At 37.0% G+C, this 23242-nt stretch overlaps 1 protein-coding gene across 21 annotated transcripts; it reads left to right on the top strand.

The window, feature by feature from the left end:
* The first annotated feature begins 405 nt into the window (after positions 1-405).
* Positions 406-22995, top strand: ZIGA4 (ARF GAP-like zinc finger-containing protein ZIGA4). 21 transcript variants are annotated; one of them, XR_015975139.2, is made up of 16 exons: positions 406-1007; positions 1250-1311; positions 3809-3896; positions 3985-4046; positions 4137-4233; positions 4381-4830; positions 4948-5526; positions 5711-5851; positions 5930-6043; positions 13726-13803; positions 21103-21232; positions 21315-21357; positions 21434-21492; positions 22208-22265; positions 22365-22444; positions 22649-22995. XR_015975139.2 is itself a non-coding variant. In XM_088715468.2 (14 exons), the coding sequence occupies exons 1-13, from the start codon at positions 912-914 to the stop codon at positions 21486-21488; spliced, it is 1995 nt and encodes a 664-aa protein (XP_088571594.2). In that variant the 5' UTR covers positions 406-911; the 3' UTR covers positions 21489-21492; positions 22691-22995. The 21 variants fall into 21 exon arrangements, 12 of the variants coding, with proteins under 12 accessions (XP_088571594.2, XP_088571595.2, XP_088571593.2 ...); XR_015975136.2 differs by having other exon boundaries at positions 434-1007; positions 4363-4830; XR_015975137.2 differs by having other exon boundaries at positions 434-1007; positions 4363-4830; positions 22691-22913.
* The last annotated feature ends 247 nt before the right edge of the window (positions 22996-23242 follow it).

Here is a 23242-nt window from a genome sequence, read left to right as displayed (position 1 = left end):
TGTTTTTCATTGAGATCGTCTTATAATTTTTTTTTTTGCGAATATTTTAGTCATTTCAATTTAAAACCATTAATTTTTTTAACGGCATTAGATGGCATGAGTACATATAAAAAATAAGAATAAAAAATAGAATAGTAAAATAAGTTGTTTTATTAGGATATACATACAAATATTAATTTTAAAAAAATATTTATAAAAAAATTGATATTTAGGAAGATATTAATTTTTTTTTTAAAACCTTTCCCCTTAACAAAAATTGTAAACTATATTCGCATTTTAACATTGAAGGACATTACCGTACCTCTCCTTGCAGTGCATGCTTTCAGCCAGTAAAGGCCGTCCTAGCAACCGGAAGCTGCCGGTAGCCGCCACGTCTTTATTAAAAAAATTAAAAATAAAAATATTATATAAAAAACCCTTTCTTTTCGAAACCACCGCTTCTGCTCTCTTTCTTTCTCCCCCTCTCTCTCCACGCCCCCCGCACCCCCCCCCCACTCTCTCTTCAATAATATCTCCGCATAATTCACGGCAAAATCCCAAAAGAAAATCCCCATGTGCGTTTGGATCGGTCCAGACTTCCCCATTTCTCTTCAAATTCCAGCTCCATAAACCCTAGATTCGAATCCCGACTTCTTTTACTTCTTGAAAGTTCGATCCTTTGAAGGGAGAAAACCCTAGCTTTCAAAGTGAACCTTGGGTGAATCGGATCCATCGATCGGTTGCTGTGGAAATATAGGTCAGTGGTGGATGAGTTTGACTAGCAGCTGAGGGAAATGGGTTTCTGGACTGATTTTTTTGAGGTTTAGAGTTTTGATTCGGACTGAGAAAGATCCTATTTTTTGCTCAATTTGCTCGGTTCTCGCAAAGGTTTTCGTTTGGAATCGCGACACGTTTGGTGATTCTTTGTGAAAATGAGTAGCAAAAGGGAGGAGGAGAGAAATGAGAAGATCATTAGAGGTCTCTTAAAGCTTCCTCCGAACAGAAAGTGCATCAATTGCAACAGCCTGGTAATTTCTCTTGCTTTCTCGTTCTTTGTCCAACTTAAGTTGCTTGATTGATCGAGATCGGTGTTCCTCTTCCCGTCCTGATTAGAAAATGATTTTTTTTCTCTTGTAAAATATGTCTATTCTAATCAATAAATGGAAATGTTTTCTTAAAAGATATGACTGGTCTAATCAGTAATTGGACTTTTTCTTTTTTCTCTACAAATATGTCTAAGTGTTTGTTGACTCTCTTTCTTGTGGTACAGGGTCCGCAGTATGTGTGTACAACTTTTTGGACTTTTGTCTGTATGACTTGCAGCGGGATTCAGTGAGTATTTTGATTTGTTTTTGTTAAATCCATGATATTTGAGCCTCCTCCACATGCTGATTCGTTGTTTGGAGAGACTGACACCTTTGTTTTTGTTTCTGAACTGCAAAGAAATGATCTGGTCCTTTTTGTCGGGAACATTTTATATTCTCAGCATATGCTTTCTGTGACGCTGGAGGAAAGATTAAGATAGAGAGTATTTCTATACTAAAATCATCAATTATTATTTGATAGTGAGGATATACATATAAGTGTATTGAGTTCGATAGTTCTTCTCTTCAGTGTCTTGAGGATTGGACTTGAGATGATGGCCAAGCTAGGTTCTATTGAAACTCCTGATTTATTTGTTCAGGTTACTGTGTAATTCTGTATGTTTACTTCGATCACTCTCCAGCTAGACAGTCTGTAACATCTGTTTACATGTTACTTGTCTCTTTGGTTTGCTACATCTAAACATGAAAGCCGAGAAGTAACCAAGGAAAACATGGTCTGAACATTAAGATTTTTACTTTGTATTTTGTCCTTGCCATGATTGGAGGAAGAGAAGGGAGACTGGAGCTTCATCATTTTTTTCTACAAAAAACAAGGAGCATGCATATGTTTTTATCCTTCATATTTAAGGTGTCATTTAGACAAAATTTTGAGCCTAACAACTCTGACTGCGTGCTCTTAAAAACTTTCCATTTTTGTGTTGGTTGCATGAGAGGAAGAGGATGATTTCCATTTCTTTTACTACATCCTGCATTGAATTTATGTGAATGATACTGAATTAGTTTTAACTTGGGAAAACTGGTCATGTTAATGGACTCGCTAAAATGGATAAAAAAAAGTCTGCCTCTTTTTGATTCGATTTCCAACTTGATTTCTAGAATGTTGCAATTAATGCACGTGTTTTTCTTCTCCTGGATAAGAAAAATCCAGTGGAGGGTCCTGATCTTGTTTACCTCTACTCTCCATAGTTGAGATCAGGAAAGACTTTGATCTCTATCAGTGCCGCTAGACAAGTAAACAAAAAAAAGATAAATTGACACGTTTCCACCTTTTTTTCTTTGTGATGGGTTCAAACAGGCCTTGAGGAAACTTTCCACCAATGCAGATATTTTAGGACAGAGGCTTTAGGCTAATGATTAATAAATAAAGATTAATAAATAAAGCCTTTAGCATTATCTATCGTAAGAAGAAAGATTAATAAATAAAATATTTGTCAGTAAACTCAATGATTTTTACGCAAGCAATAACGTGTCCTGTAAGTTTAAAATAGGAAAATGTAAAAGCCAAAGCAATTTCAGGAAAAGAAAATTAATTGTTCATTAATTCCTGTCTGTATGTCTTATAAATGGCTATAGCAGTGCACATAACTAGTCCCGATAAATCAGAATGAAGGAATTATCAATCATACATTAGCAATATGAATAAAAATTCAAGAATCTCAAGGTAGCATGGGTTTTCTAGTGATAAAGGATGAAACAATGTACTAAGAGCATTTACAAGGTTGAGAAACAAGGGATGAAAGATTTGGTATCAAACAAAAAGGGTTTTAATTTGTTTCAGTTGGCTTTTTGCTGGTCGAGAAGAGTTGAAATTACTAAAAACCTGGCAAAACCCAAGATAAATGAGCAGCCTGGTATTAGCTGAAACTGAGATATGTTGGCCAGGACGTATTGGTTTTCACCAAGTCCTGAAACTCGAATAAAGCTATAAAAAAAAGAACTTATGTCATGCACATACTCTAAAATAATGTGCGATAACTTCTCTTGATGTCTTTTAGTTTCTTCTACTTTTTCAATTTTCTTGAAAATTTTTGATTTTCTTGACTAGACAAACAATGTGCGATAACCTTCACATAGCAAGAGGTGGCAGACAGACCTGTAAAAAGTGGAGGCTTCCAGATGGAAAATATCTTCTACTTTGTATATAACTGCTAGGAACTTGAGAACACTTTTGAGGAGGGATTACCAAATTCTGAGATATGGCGCTTGTAAAATCATGCGCTTGTGAATATTCAGCAATTACAGAAGCTGGGTTGTAAGAATTAATCTTATCCCAGTTTTATGGATATGCCTTAGATATAGTATAACCAATGGATCAAACCATTGAATTGACTCCAATATCTGTCATTTTGTTTAAATTCCATACCTTTATTACCATCTGATAGGGTAGAAGAGTTTCTTTGGAAAGCTTTTTGTTGTGCTCGTTCGGTCTTGTCATATTCTGTGCTTGGTGATGATATTACATGATGCACTACAGCTGCATTTCTTTGTGCCCCCTGTTTCATGCCTTCCATTTGGTTGCTTGAAACCATACATTTCAAATGCTAAGTATATTTGTTCAAGGTAGTCATGTTTAATCTTATTTATTAAACAGATTAAGATACATCAACTGGAACATCTTGAAATGACTGATACTTTTGTTGCATATTAGCATAAAAAGAATGTTATTTCAGTTCAATCACCCTTCTTTTTGAGTCTGATGCGTGAATGTATTCTTTATCATGCAGTCGGGAATTTACACACCGTGTGAAATCGGTGTCCTTGGCTAAGTTTACTACTCAAGAAGTTGAGGCTCTTCAAAAGGGTGGTAATCAGGTAAAGAAATATGCTCACTCGATTTTCTTTGTTTGGCTGAAATTGAAATATGTTGCCCCCACCTTCATGTGATAATTGCTTGTTGCAGCGTGCCAGGGAAATATTTCTGAAGGACTGGGACTCGCAACAAATGAGATTACCTGATAGCAGGTAAGACTACTAACTACATATGGTAGTGAATTTTGTACAACAATATTTTGTGAAGAAAAGGACAGCCTTCTGACCTTGTTTACTTCGCAGCAATGTTGACAAGATTAGGGAATTTATAAAAAATGTTTATGTGGATAAGAAATATGCGAGGGGGAGGTCCTCAGACAAGCCACCCAGAGACACGCAGGTAATTTATTTACTAACTTATGTGTTTCTCATTGTGAAGTTTATTTTGTGCATCATATGCTTCGATCTCTGTTATTCTCAAAACAACTTATTCCTTAATATACAGTCATTAATTACTACTAACATCAAGGTTTTCATTCTCTGGAAGAGCCATAAGTACCATGAAGAAGAACACCGGAGGGCCAGTTCCTATCATTCCTTTTCTCAGAGTCCACCTTATGAAAATCAATATGAAGAAAGGCGCTATGGGAAGCAAACTGGGATTTTAAGTAGAAAACCTGGTTCAGATCGTGGGTATTATGAAGGGAAGGTTTCTAGCTTCATATACAGTCCAGGTCGTCAGGGAGAGCAAATGTATGAGGACAGATTTGCCAATGAAAGTTATGCTTCGAGAAATTCGGACTACTCAGTGTCTAGCACAGGCGATCCATTGAGATTTGATGGTCAGTCACCAAACTTTCAGGACATAGGGTATAGCAGCCCTCCTTTACAACAAGTAAGGGATATCTTAATCGAAGATGGACAGCCCCGGACGACATTGAATACATACTCCGAGGCAAATGTTAAGAGGGGCTTAGATGGGATCCCACACCCACAGGTGAGTAATATATCTTGTGCTATTGCTTGTGATTTGCCATTTTCTAAGGTAAAGCAACTGAATTAGAATTTTGTACACATGTCAAGTTTATCCCTTTTTTTTTTTTGTTAAATTCAGACAACTGCATCATCAGGCAGCTTTGGATCCATTGAGAGAAACTCGATATCTCTTAAGCCAGCTAATTCAGGCAGCTTGATTGATACTGTCCTTGAGACCAAACATGCATCTGTAACCCCACAATCCGAGCCATCCACATCTCCCTCTTCACAGTTATCTGCTTCTGCACATGCCATGAATCAGGACCCCTTCAGTCTGTCAATTGTGCAGCAACCAATCACTTCTGCAACTCCATCTATAGATTTGTTTGCACATATCAATGATCAGTCTTCATCTACTACCCCTTCTGAGCAGAAAACGTCGGCTGTTCTTTTATCAGAAAATGTTGGATGGGCTACATTTGACTTACCTCACCAAGTGGGACCTACTTTTGAAACAACTAAGGGGCTTCCATCAGTCGTGCCTCCTGGTGAAGAGCCACCTAAAGGGAAGAATGATTTATTTGCATCAGTAAGTAATGACTTGCAATGGTTTTCAATACAAAATTCTGCTACCTGTGGAACTTCATCCTCGATAGCTGATCAGCAGCATGTGAGTTTACATGAAGTTAAAGGATTTGCAGACACAAACAGCTCTCAGGTAAGGAATATTTTAATGTGAAATTTTGATGTGAAAAAACCACTGGTCTTCTTGTTGTCAACAGTGTCATTGGTGCTACTTGGTGTGGTAATAATGTTTCTGGAGTCATTTTACTGCCACAAACATGTCCAAGAACATGTTCAATTAGAGATGATATTCCAAGTAATAGTTTTTGTTTTTGCAGTCTTGGAATGCTTTTGATGATTCGACTTGGAATATTCATCAAACTTCATTGGGGGCTTTACTACAGACCACTGAGCCACAGATTCCTGTGCATAACCATCCTGCATCTGCTGATCAGTTTATTGGTTTGAAGGTTTCAGAGGTACTTCAGTTTTTCTGATGTTATATGCAAGATATAACATCTCTGCCTTTTAAGCTTATTGTTTTAAATCATTTGCAGGTGCCTGCCACGGGTGGCTTGCAAAAATCAGCCATAGATGAACTCACAGCTTTCGATGTGTCATTTAGCGGTGTGGCTGGTTCATCCTTTTCTTCATCCGTTCCGCCTTTGATGGTATGTAAGTTTTTCAAGTCTTTGTCATGCCTGCTTGTCTTTATCGCACAAGCATGTGGCCATTTACTTAAATAGTGGATGTAAATGGAGCTAAGGTTCTGTTCGGATAGCAACTTCCAGCTATGTTTACTTGAGGTGACTTGGGTTGAACTACTGGACTTGGAGTTACAAATTCATTGTTTGGTTTGTAGGGGCTGCAGTTGCAGCAAGTAGCTTTCTAATGTTTATTTTTAACTGAAAGTTGCAACTGCAGTTCACCTGTTTGTTTGGTCATGTAGCTCAAGAGTATCCCATCACCCTTGAAATGGAGTGATGAGCTTATCTCCAACCTGCCACTTGAATAAAAACTACCCAAGTGCTATAACCATTGAATCAAACAAAAAGTTTTGCATTCACAAGAATATAACAGTCTAATCGAACAAAATTGCACATTATAAAACCCAACTATTCAATCAACATTTGTTACCATGCTCGAATAGTTCTACTATTCAAATCAAACAGTATTTTAATATAACATATAAATTGTCTACAACCATTTCAAAAGGCGCCCGACTGCTACCATTTCACATTCCAACTGTTTATGGTAGTTTATATCCAACAGTTTACATCTACGCCCTTTGAGAAACAGAAAGATGCTAGGAAGAACTGGCGCATGGTCCTTATCCAGCTTATACAGCCTGCATGGTATCAATTTGTTAGCCTTTTGAACAAGATATCCAATGAACATGCAGATAGAATTTATATGTGAAAACTGAATCTATAACCAATATAAAAAATGCGAGGATTCATCCTCTCCCTCTTTTCATCCTATTGCTGCTTTTGATCCACCTGCAATATTATTAAAAGCTGATTTTGATATCACCGGATTCTAATACAACAGTGTTCTGCAGTTCGAGTCTAGACAATACCAGTTTTTTTGAAAAAATATCTATTATATATTTAAAAATAAAAAATAAAAAATGTTATAGTAAAAAATAGTGCATATTAATAACAATTAACTATAATAGTTGGTTATGTCATCACTCCCCCCCATAGAGATCTTGTAAATATTTTAGTTGTAAAATATTGTTTTATTTACATATAAAGTGAAAAACATATTCTCATAACAAACTTTGGCAATGTCAATCAATGTCTATTTCATTTTATGTAATGATTGCTATAATGAAATTATAACTGAATTACAATAGTTACTAAAATTCGATTTAAGGTCTGCAATCTCGGTACTGGGTACTGTACGAGTATCTTATTGGTTCGGTGGGGTACGGTAGCACCTCATGCCGAAACATTCTTTTAACCATTTTTCATACTTTTTATCTTGGTATACCTCGGTATGTCTCGATACGGATTGATACACACCTCGGGACGCTTCGGTACGGAATGGTATGATGTGATTATATCGACCGTGAAAGTGTAAACAAACATTAATAACAAAGAGGCCTCACAATAGAAAGGAAGCCACATTGCATTTTAAAGCAGGAAAGGCAACCCCAAGTCAGCTAGTCTACAGAATATCAGAATACTAATCATGCTAGTTATTATTTTTGGGAATTGCTGAATGAGATGATGGATTTTGGTTATATAGGAGCATGAGTCCATGACTCAGTCCAACTTTGGTGATCTAATACAAAAAGAAGATGGTTATGACTTATGACTCTAACGAAGAAATGAAAATTCTTCGTAAACCTAATTTGATGAATAGTATTGTTGATCCAAACTGACTGTATGATTTTACACATGTATTTTATTAAATCCAGCTGTAGGAATGCCATCTTTTTATTTTTGATGCCTTGAAACATGCCTCTTTATGCCAAACTACTTCAACTATGTATATACATGATCAATGGGTCAATGAACTCACTTTGCATCGGAATGTTTTTTGGATTTCTAACTTATGCGGTTGGAGCACTGCCAATCAGCAAATATTGGTGCTATTAGCAAAATATTTGTTGCTTTAAGAGGGAACAAGTATTTATAAACAGCCCTTGCTTTCTGTACAAGAGGTTGCAGTGAATGATACAGCAAATCACAAGCAAACTCAGCCACTTTCTCAGTTTAGAAGATTGCGAACACTTACCTCAGAGAATGTCTTGTGAAGATTGATGGGTACTGAAGAGGAATGGATTTCAGATCACAATGAGAGACTTTAGTAACTCCATCAATAGGAAATTGGGAATCCTTCTTTAAGGAGCCCTCCACATAGAATGCATTTTCAATATTCAAATTTATTTTTTTTCCACCTGTACTTTCTATTTTCACAATGACATTAGTTAGAAATAATTGGTATATTTTTAAACAATTTTTTGTTCTGTTCTTCTGTTGATCTTTTCAGCAACTTTCTGGATAGATTTTAGATTCCTATTTAAGTAATATTAATAGCATTATTTTTTTAGAAGTGGTTTGGTGGCTTTCTCCATAAAGTTCTACAAGATTTTGGATATTGTATATTTAGAAAGTCTTTAGTTGTCCTGTGTTAACAAAGGTTTGGAGATATCTTAATTTGAATTTAAATCAACTTTAGGAATACATTTGAGTTGATTCTACAAGAATTCACCACCCTATCTTCTTGCATCAGGTCAATATTTAAAACTCTAATAACAAGTTTGAGTTCTTTTTTGCTGTGAATATTCATGGTCAGAGTAGATAGCCTTTAGATATCACTGTAAGGCTGATTTTCAAGTGCAGTCTAGGTAAATCTGCTACATCAGCTCCCTTTTCAGCTTAAAACTATTAAATGTGCTAGTATCTGGACTTCGAATACAATACTGAGCCTGAACAGTGGAGACATGATTGCTGTTCTAGTAACATCAACTAGCCCAGGGCTTGATTGATTGATTTAATCGTTCTAGTTAATTTGCTGTGCTGAATTCTCTGTTTGAGAGCAAAAGCCTAGGAGCTCTGACATTTGAAATTCTGGAGTCAAATATCTTGTCCATTTTGCTGAATTTTTTGTCAATTGCTTCAATGACCCCAGGTTTGGCCCAGCTTAGTGGAAAAACGAATTTAGGATTCTTAGCTATCATCATGAGTAATCAATAATACATACGAATGTGCTAATAACATAATTAATAAAATGAAGGTTTCTCAAACTTGAGTTTTATATTGGTTTCTATCCGGTATGGTGTGCCCCAAACTGGGTGGTATGGGATGGTACGACATATCATGATTCCATTACTTTGTTATAACATATTGAAGACCTCTTATGACATTATAATGCCTGTTATTTTAAGCATATCACAGAAAGCAGCAATAAATGGATGATATGATTCCTTTACCAAGAAAGTTGGAGATGATTCCATCTTGACATTTTTAGTAAAATTGATAAACATAGATTTATTTTATTTTTTCTACTTTTGTCTTTCTTGGTCATTAATTGAAGGGTGAATATGATAACCCACTTGTCATTGATGTTAGAGGTTGGCATGTAGGCGCACATTCTAGCTGTTGTGAATAATCGTGATCTGTGATCACCCAATCCAATAACATAATATTTTATTATTTTGATAAATATACATCCAACTGAGGGATGTGAACTTCTATTATTTCTTTGTCTTGTAGAGAAGAATCGGTAAATTTTGCATAATAACCATTTAATTATGAATTTTGTGTGAAATGCTTTTCTCTTATAAAGCAATATATATTTAGTTGTCTCTAGACAATTTTGCCCCTAAATCTAGGTACAAGATAGACTATGCACATTTTCTGAGTTTTTTGTACATATTTGCTGAGCACTTGATACATATATACGAACATTTGATACATATTTGGTTAGACTACCATCCACATTGTACTCAGATGCATGAGCAAAATTGTCAAGGGATCCCCTAAAGGTGTATCATTTTGCAAAAAATAATCCATCCTTTTTGTGCAAAAACAATAATGAAATGGACTTTTTATGCAAGAATGCGAAAAGAAATTAATCAGTGGGATATATTCGTTAGGGCTGGCAATGGTAATTAGCAGGGTTACATCAAACACAATTCACAAAGCTTGATGAATGTGGTATAAAGGTTTGGATGTAATACAAGAATGCATGAGTAATTATGGAGTGCATTTAATTCTTTAAATTCAAATTTCAATATTAATTTTATGAAGAGTGATCTAATAAATTTATGTCATTACTTTGTTATGAGCATGGTCTACCGTACCGGTCCGTATCGGCCGGTATGTACCGGTCCGGTCTGGGATTGGTACCAGATCAGCGTGGAATCCGGTACCGGTAGCTTATCGTTGGAAAACCGGTATGGGACCGGTATGGACCGGTACGGACCGGTACAGAACCGGTATGAGACTGGTACGTACCGGTCCGAGCCGCCACAGGTATGCCGACCGGTACCTGTATCGGTACGGCGGACCTTGGTTATGAGTATTTATTTATTGTGTCAAATAACCCACTGTATTTTGTTTACATGAGAGAAATATCAAATACAAGCATAATTAACAAAATATGATTATTCATGTGAAGGTATGCTTTAAAAAATCGTGCATATGGTTTTTTCTTGACTTTAATCAAGTTTATTCACATTTATTGTATTATTTTAATTCAATTGGTTTCATAAAGGATCTAGAAGAATTAATTTTTCATCAATTAAAGATGCTTTAAATAAATCTATTTGCAAGTTATTATTTTTATATTTAAATAAAAATAGATTATTATTCTTTAAACAAAATACAGAGGGCCCTCAAGGAGCCAAGCTGTGTGTCCCAATGTCAAAAAGAGATATATACATATGTAGTTTGAAAAGGCATATTTACACATGTATTACTGCTTTTCCAGCAACAAGAAGAAGTTGGAAAACAGTTCAGATATCATGTTGCTTTCAACACGTTAGGCATGGAGAAGTACAACGTTACAGTTGAAACCAAATAATTTATTGTTCTCAAAAGCAAGGTAAATTAGGAGAAACGAAGAAGAAATGAATAAAAGAGGTATCACAAAAACCCGAACAAAAGTACATGGGCTGCTTTTAGATAAATTAAGAAATGAATACATGGGCTGCTGCAAGCAAGGGAGATAACAGAACAGAAGTACAATACTAATAGTGAACCTCATGTGGTCTAAAAGAGAGCAATATATCAACAACACTTATAGCTCAGCAACAGAATTGATATGAATTAGCTAAACAACTGCCATGCCAATCATACAGTCACACATTAGCTCAAGAAAACGAAACGTAGTAGTCAACTAATCACAATTAACTTAACAACAAAATGATTAACGAATAACTCAACAACACCTGTGACAATTGACCAATCGTACATAGCCCAACAACACATTGAACAGTAGCAATAAGCACAAGACAAGAAGGTAAAATATTTGTATATAGGACAGAATTGCCGGGCAAGCATCCATGGAACAATTAGAAATGTCAAATGGCAGAACTACATGTTTGCTATTATCAGTAGATAAACCATCCTTGACACTTGCTAAATAGTCAGAAAGCAATGAGATAGTAGTATCTTAGCGCCAGGAGCATGGTACATTGTACCGGACCATACCAGGCGGTATAGGGCAGACCGTACCAGGCGGTATAGGGCAGACCGTACCTGGCGGTACGGGACAAATCGTACCATACCGGTTCAGTACTGGTATCCGGTACGGATGGTGTACCGATATTCAGTATGCCAACAAAATTCTGTACCAACACTGTGCTAGTGTGGCACCAGTACGGGGTCTGGTACCGAGACGGCGAACTTTAGCTAGGAGTGTACTTACAATAACATCTATCTAGATAGCTGCTTACTACCAAATATAAAATGAACACAAAACAGCCTCAGAGTACAAGGCACCAAAAAATAAATTTGGTTCCTTATAGTGACAAGCATGTGCATGATTGCAAGCTCAAAATAGAATTACTGTCCTTCAATCAAATACACCAAAAGTTAATAATAAGTGTCTGCCAAGCCAAGTGTCAAAGTGAAGTGAGGGAAGGTGAAGTGATGTCAAGGGATGCGTGCCTATATACTGCCTTGTGAGGAGGACCTGCTTGGAAAGGTGAAGAAGTCCTTCCACAAACGATTGCCATTCCTCATCAAGTTCTATTGGCTTGTTCAAGTAGGCCTCACCTTTGGGGTTGAGCTGATGTTGACAAACAACCACACAAAACTAATATAACCAAAACACTTACATACTCACAGGAAATGAGTGCTGAATAATTTGCAATACCTCTATATGAGTGTGGTGTTGATCCTCTCTTGTATTAATCTTCTTCTCATTGTCATCCTGTGACCCTCCACTAAGATCTTTTAGTTTCTCGATCTGATCATATGTTGATCTAAAGGTGCACAGATGATTAAGCACATTAGCCTCAATTGCACCAACGCTAGTAAAAGTTTCATTAACTGCCTTCACTGTAGCAGTGATGGCAGGTTTCTTGTAAGCCCTACTTTGGCTTGCTCAAACATGAACAAGATAAAGAATCGACTTATTTTACTGCTTCAACTTAACATTACCATCAACCCACATACTATCCCCTTTGGGAACCTGATTAGGATTGTTGGGCTCCACCAGCTCTGGTTCCATCTAAAATTATCACACATGCACACATGAAGCTGTGGCAATGCTGAAAAGGGATAACATGTAAGAGAAAGCAGGGGAAGGCCAGATTTGGGTAGGGAATGCATGCTTTATTAACGAATATAAGATACTGAGCTGTGGTGCCTTGTATATTTTCTGTCAAGGTGTTTGGCAAACTTTACTGGGTTTGTGCCTCTGAAGTTGGTGGCACAAAGCTCCATTTATGGTAAGAGAATCTAGTTAAAAATGTAACAGTGTTTTGGATGTTGGTCGTAGTCTATTTTGTGTTAACTTCTGTACCCATTTGCGAATTACAAAGACATAATTGTGTCTGATTTGAAATACTACGAGATGAGGTTATGTGTATTCTATGTGTATACAGGTATTCATATCTAAGTATGAAATCTAAAGCATAACCATGTTCGATTCAAATCCAGTAGTCTTATATGAATTTAATTAGCATATCTCTATTTTGTCGAAACCATTAGTGATATATCCAGGACTGATGTATCAGCTAATACAGTGTGAATCAAATAGTTTACTGCATTGAGAAACCCATTGCACTCTATGGTCCGTTATAGATTCATGGTTTGGAAAGGCAAAGAAGGTTTGATATTTTGATGTACTTAATGCATGAAATTAAATGATAAAATCAACCACTATGATTGGTAGGCAGGATGCAAGGCCAAGGGCTTGAAGCTAATGCTGCTTTGTTATCAAACATGGATGTTTTTTGCTTTGTTCTTATAGTTGATTTTTACTCCAATACCATGTATATGGCAAGTAGAATTATTGGTGTACAGAACATTTGTATACATTTAAGTCGCCAATAAGGGGTGTTTGGTGGTTGGCCCCACCAGTCATGCAGACCCACAATGCATATGCACTGCAGATTATGTGCCTAAACTATAAATTGGGATATACTGTTTCTCTTTTGATCACAGATGGGGAGGAATTTTATTTTCCCTTATTTCCCGTCATGTGGGTGACATTTGCATGAAATGAATAGGGTTTCAGAATGTTGCCTGAAAGTAGTTTGTGCTTATATAATATGCACATAAAAATCTTTGCAAATGCATCTGATATTGATTCAAGTATAGGTCTTTATATAAAAACACCTGCAGGTACATGCATTTTTTTAATAATTTGATTAATTTGTGTTTTACAGGGTGGGACTACTCAAGAACGAAAATCAACAAATCCCTTTGACCTCCCATATGACTCAGAGCCAGAAGCTAGCAATATGGTATGTTATTTCTAACAATACTAATGGTATTTTTTTCCTAAAAAAAAAAGAAGAGTGGGATGCTATTATTAGCTATTCGCCCCTCCCCACCTCCCATCCCTTTTCTTTCCTGGAGATGGTTAGGGATAAACAAATAGAGAGTGTTACAGATGTCAGTGATCATCAATCTGGGCACTAACTACAAGAAGCATAAACACAAACCCTGAAATTCCCTTAGAAAGTGCGCCTGCATTATGTGCGTCTAGATTTCCCTGATCTTGATTTGGCCTAAAGTTTTGGCAAACAAACCTATAACAAGTCTGATGAGGGTTAAATTTGAATATGATAATAAACACTGCAGAGCAGCGGTTCCTCTGTTTTCCTCAGTTGTATGTAGTAAAGCCTTGAAGTCGGGAAGGAAGAAGTTAGAAGAAAATAAGGTGAGAAATAAGAGATAGAAGGTGAGAGGAAAAGAAGAAGAGGAAAGCAGCACAAATTGATTTCACTCAAGTTTGTGCATAATCAGTTTTAACCAGGGTTACTAATATCCCCTCAAAAAAAACAGGGTTTCTAATAAACACATCAGACTTTGAATGAGTTACTGAAATGCTCTTTCACAAGATGTGGTGTTAGGAGTTACTGAATGAGTTAGCTGCAGTTTTGCGTACTTTGGTCATAGCTGCGGTTTTGCATACTTTCATATTGCACTTATATTTTATATAAGTCTCTTGCCTAATTTTATATTGAAAACCCTAAAATAACATATTAGGGTTTCTAATAAACACATCAGACTTTGAATGAGTTACTGAAATGCTCTTTCACAAGATGTGGTGTTAGGAGTTACTGAATGAGTTAGCTGCAGTTTTGCGTACTTTGGTCATAGCTGCAGTTTTGCATACTTTCATATTGCACTTATATTTTATATAAGTCTCTTGTCTAATTTTATATTGAAAACCCTAAAATAACATATTAGTGTTTGTATAAATTCTTAGTGGTGATTCATGCCCCTTGTCATCTCTTAAGTTTTTTCTATGCATAATTCAAAAATAAAAAGATTTTAAACGATTTTGGAATTTAGCAGCTGTTAGCAAAATTTAGCGGCCACTAATTTTAGAGCTTTTTAGGTAAGTAATTTGATTTCATAGCTATCTTCTGTAGTGTTTTTAATAAGTTTATGTCTAAATGAACTTTTAAGGTGAGGAGACGAAAATAAAATAATGCTTAAGAGCTGATCTAGATGGTTGATACTTCACATGGACTGGACTTTCCAGAAAACATACTAGCATTGGGAAGATCATTACCAATTCAATTTTTTAGTCTGTCCTTATTAGTTTACGCATTGCTGCCAATATAGATGAGTTTAGGCAGGCTCATAGAATAGTGTATTATTAAAACAAGTCTCTCTCATTTGACTACCAAACCTTTCAATACGACAAATCTAGCATCTGCCATTTTTTCAGTTGAAAGCAAGGTCCGCCGAACCAGTACCAAAACTTGTACCGGTTGGTGGACGGGTCAGTACGGTACCGGTTCGAAATCGGCACATCTATTTTTTTTGTTTTTTAAATTCAATTAACTGGTAATCAATCTTTTTAAATTTTTTTAATAATTTTAAGTCTAATTTGATGTTTTTTCATGTTTTTATGATCTTGATTTAAGCTAAATGATGCATCTTGTTATTTTAAAATGATGCAAAACATAAAATGATTAGTGAGATATTGCATGCTACAAGAGCAACATGAAATATCGTAGTGAGATAAAAAATGTAAAATAATACAATCAATTACATATATTTAATCATCGAGTGGTGATGCCTCTCGTAGATATCCGGATCATTAGTATAGTCAGGAGGCACATCAGCCTATCCCTATAACCAAGCGGTGTTGCAGTTCTGTATGTTCATTCCATAAGAAACGTGCTTCGGGTTATAAGCACTCTCGGATCTCTCATTGAAGCTTTGACTCTAAGAGGTATTTTCTAACTGATAAAATGGCTGATAAAAGGATTGTGAAGAAGCCCATCTGAATAAGTTGATAGCAAAATCCGACTTGTAAGATGCTTCGGGCTGCGTAGGGTAGTAGCCACTGCAAGATGCCTCAGACACACCATATCCATATCCGTATTCGTATGGATCATAGGCTGCATGTGGCTGCGGGTAATAGGATCTAGTATACGACTCGGAATCTGATACATCTATGAATTTTACTCCATATGCGAGGTCATATGCTGCTGCATCGTGTCCTATTGAATGACTTTGAGGAGTCCGTCTCCTATATGCAATCGTATCTTCGCGGGCTCTGCCAGATTGTGCACCGTGGTTTCATTTCTGTATAGCATGCATAAACTGGGACTCATCGGTGAATCGAAGATCATCCGACTGTCTTATAAATGGTGGTCTCATGCCCTCCACTCTTTCTGGCCAGCAGATCTATGACCACCAAAACTACTGCTCCTAGTTTTTGAATCCGAGTGACTGGCTCCTCCCCACACTCTCCATTGGGGCTGCAGGTACCTTTTTTTTCTTTTTTGGTCTGTTGGGAAGCTGCCTGTTTATCCTTCGTGCTATTCGCTGCCTGCTTTCCTTTCGTCCCACTCTTTATTTGCTTATCTTTCGTGCCATTCTTTGTTTGCTTATCTTTCATGCCACTCTTTGCTTGCTTACCCTTCGTATCCTTTTGTCTAGCTATGTTGGAAGGACTTGTCGCCTTCCTGATCGAGTCGATCGAGTAGCGTAGTAGTCTTGTTTAAGCATCTCTCAATCATATCTCTGAGAAGATGTTTCAGACAAGGAGTCATGTGGTGATCGACTCCTTTGTAGCTGTGGCTGTAGCTATGGCTGATTAGTTGGAAGGATGCGTGGAATATTGCTCTTTGCCTATTGTCCTGCATTGACCCTAACCTCGCTGGCTATGAAACTCGCCGGTAGTGAAGGTGATCCTCGCTCATCAAGCTCCGACTCTTGCTGTTGGCCCACAAGTTATCCGATCATAGGATCATCCTTATCATCAACGAAAGCACTATAGATCGGATCTGTGTACTTTAGCTTCACTTTCTTCTGAATGCACTTCAGCCTCAACTTCAGATCGTAGTGAATATATGCAAGGTCAAGGCGCTTCTGTTTCAAACGATTTCTTTGCTTGCTGTGGATGAGGGCGAATGCGGACCAGTTGATCTCTCCGACGGTCTTATATTATGATCTATTATCAGTGATGATTTGTACAACATTTTTCTGTTTTATCTAATCAATCACCTCCTCCATTAGTATGAGGATGTACGTGGCATTGTACACTTGATTAAAAACATCAACTGACTTGTGGAAGAAAAGCTTCATATCACAATATGTCAGAAAGTTGATGATGTTTCGCCTGGTAGGACTGGTCCAACCATCATACATTACCGTCAGTTTATATGTGGGTCACTTGCTCTTGTATGAGGCAATCCACTTCTCTAGCTCATTATTGTTAAGAAGCTCACCATAGATGTGATTCGATTCTGAAGGATCTACACCGGGACCGGCAGTTTATATGAAAAAAATGACAAACCTATAGTACGTATTGTTTGCCACATTTTTTGGGATGTGGTTGAAGTGGAAATAGGATCCAATAGCTCACCGCATATCCTTATCTTTTTTCAGCATTATGTCAACCCTCTGCTGCTTTGAATCTCTGTTGGGGAAGATATGTAGATTTAAATGATGGATGGTTGCTCCTGGTGGAATTTCTTTGGATGATTTTTTCGCTATCAAAAGCTTCTTGTATAGTTGCAATACGGCCACCGCCTCTGACGACCTCTCTGGCTGAGGAGGTTCTACTAAACTCTGGATTTGTCCTGCCACTCGCAGAATCGAAGCTCGACTCGGAGTATGAGGGCCTAAATTGAGCCCTATACTTGGTCATCTCATCCTGCTGCTACTGATCATCTAGCTCGCCTGCATGGTAACTTGGAGCGGACACTTTTGACTCCCTAGAGTGAGGAAGGTGTTTCTGCGCATGATCTCATCAAAACTTGAATAATTGGACACCAAATTTTGCTGGAGTGTATTTTGCATGCCTCTAAATATGTTTCTATTTTTGCTTTTTTTTTGAATTTTATTATATATATATATGTTTTAATCCAAAAATATATTTTTAATTTTTAAAAATTATATAATCTGAAAATTAAAAATTTTGATATCATTGTGTGGATCATCTATAGATCTATAACATATCATAAAATCAAGCCCAAATTGAAAGTTTTGGTATGAATTTTTCTTATTTTGCAAATTTCGAGCTTTTTTTTGAGCCAAAAAAAATCGTGGGAATGAGATAAGAGAGAGAAAGTACACCTTATTTAGGTTTGGATCTTTCTTCAATCACATTGAATCGATGCGATTTTGGAGAAGGGGGAGCCGTTTAGATCTATAAAGTCTAAACTAACAGAGAAGAAGATGTTTGCCCTTCCCAACACCTTTTAACAAAAGACGCAAAGGGGGAGGGGGCTCGGTTCCGAACCAAATCGACTCGGTGGGAATTGGACGATTCGCTCCGAGTTTGAACATAATCAGCCAATTCCGAACGATTCCGGTTGGTTCGGTCCAGTTTCGGCCTTTTCCGGCCGGTTTCGGTTGGTTTGGAACCCGTTCCGGCCGCTTCAGGGCTGGAACCAAGTTTAATGGATGAACCGACCCAGTTACCCACTTGGTCGGCTCAGTACGGGCCGAACCAGGCGGTTCGGTCCAGTTTGGCCAACCTTGGTTGAAAGGTTTTGTTTCAAGGCTGAAATGATGTTGGATTGTCAAAGATAGGTGGTTTCTCTCCCTTCAATACCAATTAAGTATTGTGTTAGGTAAAACTTTCTGAAAGGGATTGAAACTTGGTTTGAGGCAAATTCACTTATTGTGACATTCAGTTCAGCATTATCATGAAGAAAACATGAGTGTTATGTTTATTCGCTTTTGTGCCTATCATGTAAATGGATGGCAGATGGCCTCAACCAAGTTATACGCATTCATCCTCTCTATAATTGACATCTTATAGAAGAACTTCAAATTAGGCTGTCGAGCGTTGCCAAATTGTAGTCTTAATATAGTTTCTCATGACACAACTTCCAAGGCTCTAGAAGACAATCAACCACATGATATCATTCTCGACACCTTTTCAACCTTTGCATAATTCATCTAGAAAAATTGAAGTCATTGAGTTTTGAAGGGGTGTGAATTTCCAAATCTTATCATATCACTACCTTCAAAATCACATCTTGTACAGACAACTATCTTCCCTAGAGAAGTTTGCTACATTGTATTCACTTCATACATTTGCAAGCTTCTGTGGGAAGGTTAGACTTCAACCTGAACCAAATGTTTTGCTAAAGACATACTCTTTTAACCATCTACTGACTCACTCTCCTTGCATGCAAGGAGTAGGACAATGGTATTAAGTGTAATAGGAAGTTATGTACAATTCACTCTTTAATTACAGTTCAACATCTTGCTGGGTTATGGCTAGATTAAATTGATATTGTGTAGACAATTCTGGTGGTTCTGGCTCCAGTTTCGACCAAACAAGAGAATCTTGAGAATTCAAAATTAGAAAATATGAAAAGTTCAGAAATTAAACATTATCTCCATGTCAAATACTGTGAAGTAAGTTTATTCTGGACCTATTGGCATCTCTCAAATATGTACTGCATTACTAAGCCTAGATTGTAGACCTCTTGATATTGTTGAAATAAGTACAACTATTTGCGTTTGTGCAGATTCACACCAAAAATTGTGGATAGCATATTTCCTAATAGAGCAGGCTGTAGCATATAAATGGGCTAGCTATAATATGAAAAGTTTTGCAATTTTAAATTTTACATGGGAATTTAGAAAAACCTATTTTACACTGAAAATCATCCAATCTATTTCCAATTGAAACATAATTTTGTTAAGATATCTTTTGTTCCATGGGATTTATGAAAAATAAAAACTTGATATGATACAACATATCAGAATAATACCCACCAGCCCCCAAAGAAAAGAAAAATAAAAGAAAGAAAAAGAAAGAGAAGCTCATCTTGTTAAATCTTAAATTGATCCTTAACTATCATACCACTGCTCTTGAATCCATCTGTGCTTGCAAAAATGCTTGGGGAAGGCCAAAACTGGGCAAGCACTTTGATGCTTTTGTATTGTATTCTAGTGATGATTAATGATGAAGGCCAAAAACCACCTGTGCGAGCCACAGCATGGTGTTCATTTTACTCAGGTATTCTGTGTTATGTTATGACATTGATCAAGAGTCAGGAGATAAATCTTCAATTGCTTAATGGAATCTTATCCTTACAAAGAGTTTAAGAAGAAACTGTTTCATCTTTGCAAAGAAGAGATTCAGGAGAAGCATTTTATTTTTATGGAAAATGATTTTCACTGCGCTAGCCTAGGATGAAAGTGTAGATTTTAGGAGAGCAAGAGTCCATTTTCTGTCTTGAATATATTTAGGGTCTCTGAGGTGAGGTGGAAATGTCAACATAATGCTTAATGAGCCTACTGTTTGTTAACCTTGAGAAGTTCGTATCTGCCTGACTTTTACTTTTCAACCCATCAAAGGCTGCATTCTTACACTCAAGTGCTTCAACAGAAAAATTAGAGTGCTATCGTGTAGAGATGGGCATCAGACATGTCATTTCGGTGAAAACTTTCTGCACGTGAATCATTTTAGTTGTGAGCAAATAAATATTTGGTTATTGAGTACTAAGGTTATGTAAGCATAACTAGTAAGGAAACTGAGTTCAAGTTTTCTAGACTGCTTGGACAGTGAAGAACTCAAATGTTGTAGATTATGTAAATTGTCTTAAGAGAGATGGATTCATTTTACAGTAACTGAATGTTATAGATTAGAGTTCTGAATCCACATTCATTTTTTTCCTAGTGGTTAATGATATTCCTGTGTTTAGTACAAGCTTTGGTAAATTTGGTTTGAACTTGGATGCATGTTTTTTTTTATTCTTTATTGATACAAGGTGCTTCTTATTTTGTGGATCTGTCTTATAGATCATTTCAAATGTTATATATCATAGGTACTTCAAACTTTATCCTTGCGTGTGTTATAAAATGGGTAACAAGGTCTAATGGAGGCAATGTTCTTTTTTTGACCTGGTATAGAAAGTGATAATTATTCTTCAACTTTGATGTTTATTACTAATACCTAATGAGGGTTGTCGCTACTGCTTTACATGGAGCTTGGGTGCTTTAAAAAATGATTTGTATTCTTTTTTAAGTTATAAAGTGCAAACTTCTTTGAAGTGGTTCTCTATTATTCTGTACTTTGCTCAAAATTGTTCTTTTATTATTTGTTGCAGTTTTTGGACATGAGCTCACTGCAAGCAACCTTGCCAAATCAACAGTTGCCTAATGCTTTCCTTGGAGGTTTGTCTCAAACATGGTTTCCTCAGAATTCAGTGCCAACATACGTTCCTGCTGTAACTCAAGGTAAGTTCCTTATGACTGATATTATTACCAGGCAAATCTCATGATGCTGTTAATGTCCCTTGATTTTTTTGTTAACATCTAGGTCTAGCATTTATGCCCGGACATGTTTCAGGATCCCAGTTGCCGTAAGTTGCTTCCATCAACTGGTTGTTTCTATTTTCTGGAGTTTGTGTATGTACTAAATATATGGTGATATCACAGGAACATACCTGCACAAGGCCCCGTATCATCTCTTGGGGGGAATCCCTTTGCATAGGAAAGTGAGCAATAACATTTACTATGGGCATTTTGATGGTGGCATTTGCTTTCCTCATTTTCAGCATGATCATTGGTTTATACAAATCAGGCGCATGTGATATTTCTCTTGTATTCATTATGCAATAGAACTTTTACCAGCGAGGTTGCAATGAGTGAATTTAGGAAAACTTGGATAACCTGAAGTAGTTTCTTTTGTTTTAATGCTTACCGGCTGCATTCTTTATCGGCTTGGGTGGACCTAAATATGCATGTCGACTTGAGAAGATGGGGCATATGCGGCTCCAGTCTTTGCACAACTTATATTGCCTCCGTGCCAAGGTTGTGCATAGTCTTGTTACATGTCTTTTTGATAGTTAAGACAGTCGTACTGGTTTTATTCTAGGAATTCCATGCAGTTTGCTAATTTCTTTTGCTTCAGAGCATCATTTGTTGAGGCTATTATGGCATTATGGGTTAAGATTTAGTTCATGAAGTGGTCTATCTGCGTCCGCCTTATTTACTGCTACTAGTTCATGATGACCTCATCCTAATTCCTCATTTGTCGTACATTATGTGTTCCTGTTGAAGTTTAATCAAGATAAGGTTACTAATGTTGTCATGCGACTTTGCTTTGTCTTTGAGCATTTGAATGTGATGCAAAATGTTTTGCAGCTTGGTTTGATGTCCTATTTTCAAGGTTGCAAGATTTTGTTACAGTACCTGCTTACGTTTTTGTAGGAAGCTGGGCGTTATCGTGCTTGCCGTTTTCATTTACTAGCTATATATGAAAGGAACGGTACTGGCGGCTAAAATTGTTTATTTATTTATTATTTATTCATGGAAGTTGGGTTATGAGCATTTGCGGAACTGATGATATTATGACATTTTGTCGTAGATGGTCTCTACCCTTTTTCGGAGAAGATACTGTTAAGCGCCATCTTAGATTTTTTTCAGGATTGGATTGCAAATTCTCTGGTATTTATGGATTGCTCTATTAATCAAAATCTTGTGGGACGGGGATAAATTTTTGTGGATAATTTTTATCATCTTACAGTCCAAGGGTTGGGATTTGGATTGGGATTTGAGCAGATTTTTACGAGAGTTGAGGGCCAATACCTGTAGAATTTTTAGTTCAAACACTAGTTTTATTTCGTTTTCTGTTGTTTGGAATGCCTGTAGGGCAAGGGAATGCTGATCTTTCTAGCGGTATTCTGGAACCAGGATATTTGATGGTGCGGTTGTTGTGCTGGGCGGGGATTAGTGTGTTCGTTGAGCATGGGATGCGGTTTGTCGTGATTTGATGTGGGTCAAGTGCGATTTAGCATACCGCTTTGTGGCAAATGATGTACATGCTGTCAACTAATTATGGTGGCAGAACAGATGGTTGAGCTCTACACTAGCATAAATAACTACCTGTTGTATGCGAGATTTTTCCTTTTCATCACATTGAATTGCCCTGTTGCTGTGGAAGTTTTGCCATGATACAGAGTACCAAAGATTACATCAGATAATGAAAGTTCCTAAAATATTGGTATTATGAGAAATTATTCATTTGCTGAGCGGTGATGGAGGAGGACACTTCTTGCTTCGGAACATTTGGGTGATGGTGAGAGATGGAGTGGTCTTTCAGGCTAAGGATGTATTTAGAGAGGCTAATGGAGCATTGTTGGTGCACCACGGTGTGAACGTCGATGAGCACCTAGTTCTCTGGCTCCACCTCCAATCTCCACACCCTCGGCTCGAGTTTGCTGCAATTATATTCAGTATGGTAGG

Source organism: Phoenix dactylifera, chromosome 2 (assembly GCF_051530095.1).
Source record: "Phoenix dactylifera cultivar Ajwa chromosome 2, Ajwa_hap1_PhDact_Kaust_v1.1, whole genome shotgun sequence".
Lineage (NCBI taxonomy): Eukaryota > Viridiplantae > Streptophyta > Magnoliopsida > Arecales > Arecaceae > Phoenix > Phoenix dactylifera.
The sequence above is the reverse complement of the archived record's forward strand: the minus strand, read 5'-3'. Positions and strand labels throughout refer to the sequence as shown.